General features: G+C 65.9%; 1 protein-coding gene across 1 annotated transcript; it reads right to left on the bottom strand.

Moving 5' to 3' along the window:
- Window positions 1-140: 140 nt before the first annotated feature.
- Window positions 141-2,335, bottom strand: MNEG_16356 (hypothetical protein; the record flags this gene model as incomplete). The annotated part of the gene is made up of 6 exons (XM_014035174.1): window positions 141-258; window positions 341-422; window positions 826-987; window positions 1,462-1,540; window positions 1,754-1,947; window positions 2,227-2,335. 6 exons carry the CDS (start codon window positions 2,333-2,335, stop codon window positions 141-143), a joined length of 744 nt encoding a protein of 247 aa, XP_013890628.1.
- Window positions 2,336-2,360: the final 25 nt, after the last annotated feature.

Here is a 2,360-nt window from a genome sequence, read left to right as displayed (position 1 = left end):
TCCGCCAGGTGGGGTGGGGTGCGTGCGTCCTCACAGTGGCCGTGCACGTTGAAGCCGACGTTGCCATAGGCGTATACCGCGTTGGTGCCGTGGATGGAGAAGCAGCGCCTGCGGCAGTGGTTGGGGCCAGAAACAGGGAGTCAGAATGCAGGGCAAATGAAGCGGACTTCGAAGCGACCGTCAACAAGCGACCCCCCCGCGGACGTAAGGCTCGCTCCGCCCGCGGGACCGCCGGCGCCGCCACACCGGCCCTGGAGACTGTGTGGAGGCGTTGGGGCGGCAGAATGAACATAATGCTATAAAAAAACGGGGGTTTCGTGGCCTGCGCGGCGCGGCGCACCAGTTTGAGTTGTAAAAGGCGTTGTTCTTGATGTACGCGTTGGGGGCCTCCCCCGCCAGGTGGAAGTGCACGCTGTAGCGCCCTGCCGGGGTTTTGCATCAAGGAGGTTTCAGGGCCGGGTGAGCAGGGCGGGATGGGGAGAGGAGCAAATGCCATAGACGTGTCCACGCGAGGGTTTGGAGGGTTGGGGCGTTGTTTGAGTCACGGGAGAGGGGGGCACATCTCCCTTTGGATCCTGAATTTCCAGGTGCTTCAGGATTTACGGCGAAGCCAACCCTTTGATCCTGACGCAGACGACGCGATTCAACAGGCTGTTCGTTCAGGGCAGCCACGTGCATGCGATGGATACAGCACACAGGTGATGGCGGCGCCGAACAAGGCGCACAGCGCAAGCAGCGAAACCAAGCCGGTGCGTTGGCAGCAGGGTGCTGAGCTGCGGGCGCGCAGCCCGCGCCGGCCAAGCGGGCTTCCACAATGGCGCTCACCGGCGATGTTGCGCGCGCCCCACCGCTCATAACCTGCGCCGCTGACGCGCGCGTCGGGCGTCCAAAATGTGGTATGGGGCCCCAGGGCGGTGGTGCTGCTGGCGGCGTCGCTGGTGAAGAGGATGCGCCTAGTCAGCAGGCCGACCTCCGCTTGGTACTCGCCTGCTCGGGGTTGAATGGTTGGAGGGGGGAGTTCAAGGGGCAGTGCTGTCATGCTTGGGGGTCAAGCGGAGAGAGGCATGGGGCGGGGTGGGGGTGCGGGGGTGGCCAGCCAGAGGCCGGTCTGACACGTCATGACGTCACACAGGGCGGCGCGGCAGCTGGGGCCGTCTGGGCGGCGGGCGAGCGCATCAAGAGTTGCAGGCAGAGGCGAGGGGAAGGTGGAGAGAGGCAGGTGGGGTGGCGGCCTTGCAGGGGCCGTGGGCAGACGCGGGGACGCGTGCAGGGGCCCGCAATTTACTGCCTGAGGGGCACTTTGTGTCGCAGTCCCATGACCCGGTGCAGCCACACATCCAGCGCCGCGGGCTTCTATCGGCCGCGCCCGGGGCCCGCAGCCAAGGGACGCTCCATCAGCAGCGGCGGCAGAAGACGCGTCGGCGCGCCGACGGGGTTGGGGGGTTAGCGGGCGCCGCTCACCGCCGTAGTGGTTGAACTGCAGCGCCTCGACGGTATTCACGGTGAGGCCGTCCGGGGTGACGCTCGCGACAGTCATCACCTGAGCGGGCCGGGTGGTTTGTGTGGATGGTGGATTGCATGTTGGTCGTGTAGGTTGGTTGGTAGGTGGGTGGGTGGGTGGGTTTGTCGACACGCAAATGTCAATTCGCCCGAACCCGCCAGACACCGACGTTGCCACACCTGCCATAGCCCGCCTGAAACTAAACACCCCCACACTTAACCCCAGGATCATCCGCCATGAACCACAACACACCTCGTTCTGGTTCAGCAGCTCGTCCTTCCACAGAGTGGTGGCCACAAACAGCTTGTCGCCCGCCGCCCACTGCACCGGCTCCTTCAGCAGCAGCGCCTTGGCGCCGGCGGCCGCGGTGGACGCGAGCCGCGTCCAGGTGCGGCCGATGAAGGTGCCGTGGATGTCGACCTTGGAGCCGGGCAGCGCGTTGATGCCTGGGGTTGGCGTGCCGGAATTCGAGGGGGCGGGGTGCAGGTGGACGCGGCAAGACCTGGTGGGAGGGCGGGCTTGACTTGGTGTTACACCCCCTCGAAAGATCACAACAAACAATCAGGATGAAAGCCAAAAAACAGATCCCAGGGACGGAGGGACGGGCAGCCGATCGCCCGTGCAGGGCAGAGCAGGGCAGGTTGCACAGCGGGGCAGCCGGGCGCAGACCAGCGGCGGCAAGGCGGGGCCGTCCCGGGACCATGGGCGGGGCGGGGTGCGCTCACCAAACGTCGCGTCCCCGCCCGGCACGGTGAACACCAGGGCGGACTGGATGGGGCAGCTGGGGGTTCCGATGATGAGTGACCCGCTGACGTCGATGATTTTGAACGTCATGGCCAGGGGCTGGTCGGCGATGATC

Source organism: Monoraphidium neglectum, assembly GCF_000611645.1.
Source record: "Monoraphidium neglectum strain SAG 48.87 unplaced genomic scaffold scaffold06279, whole genome shotgun sequence".
NCBI lineage: Eukaryota > Viridiplantae > Chlorophyta > Chlorophyceae > Sphaeropleales > Selenastraceae > Monoraphidium > Monoraphidium neglectum.
The sequence above is the reverse complement of the archived record's forward strand: the minus strand, read 5'-3'. Positions and strand labels throughout refer to the sequence as shown.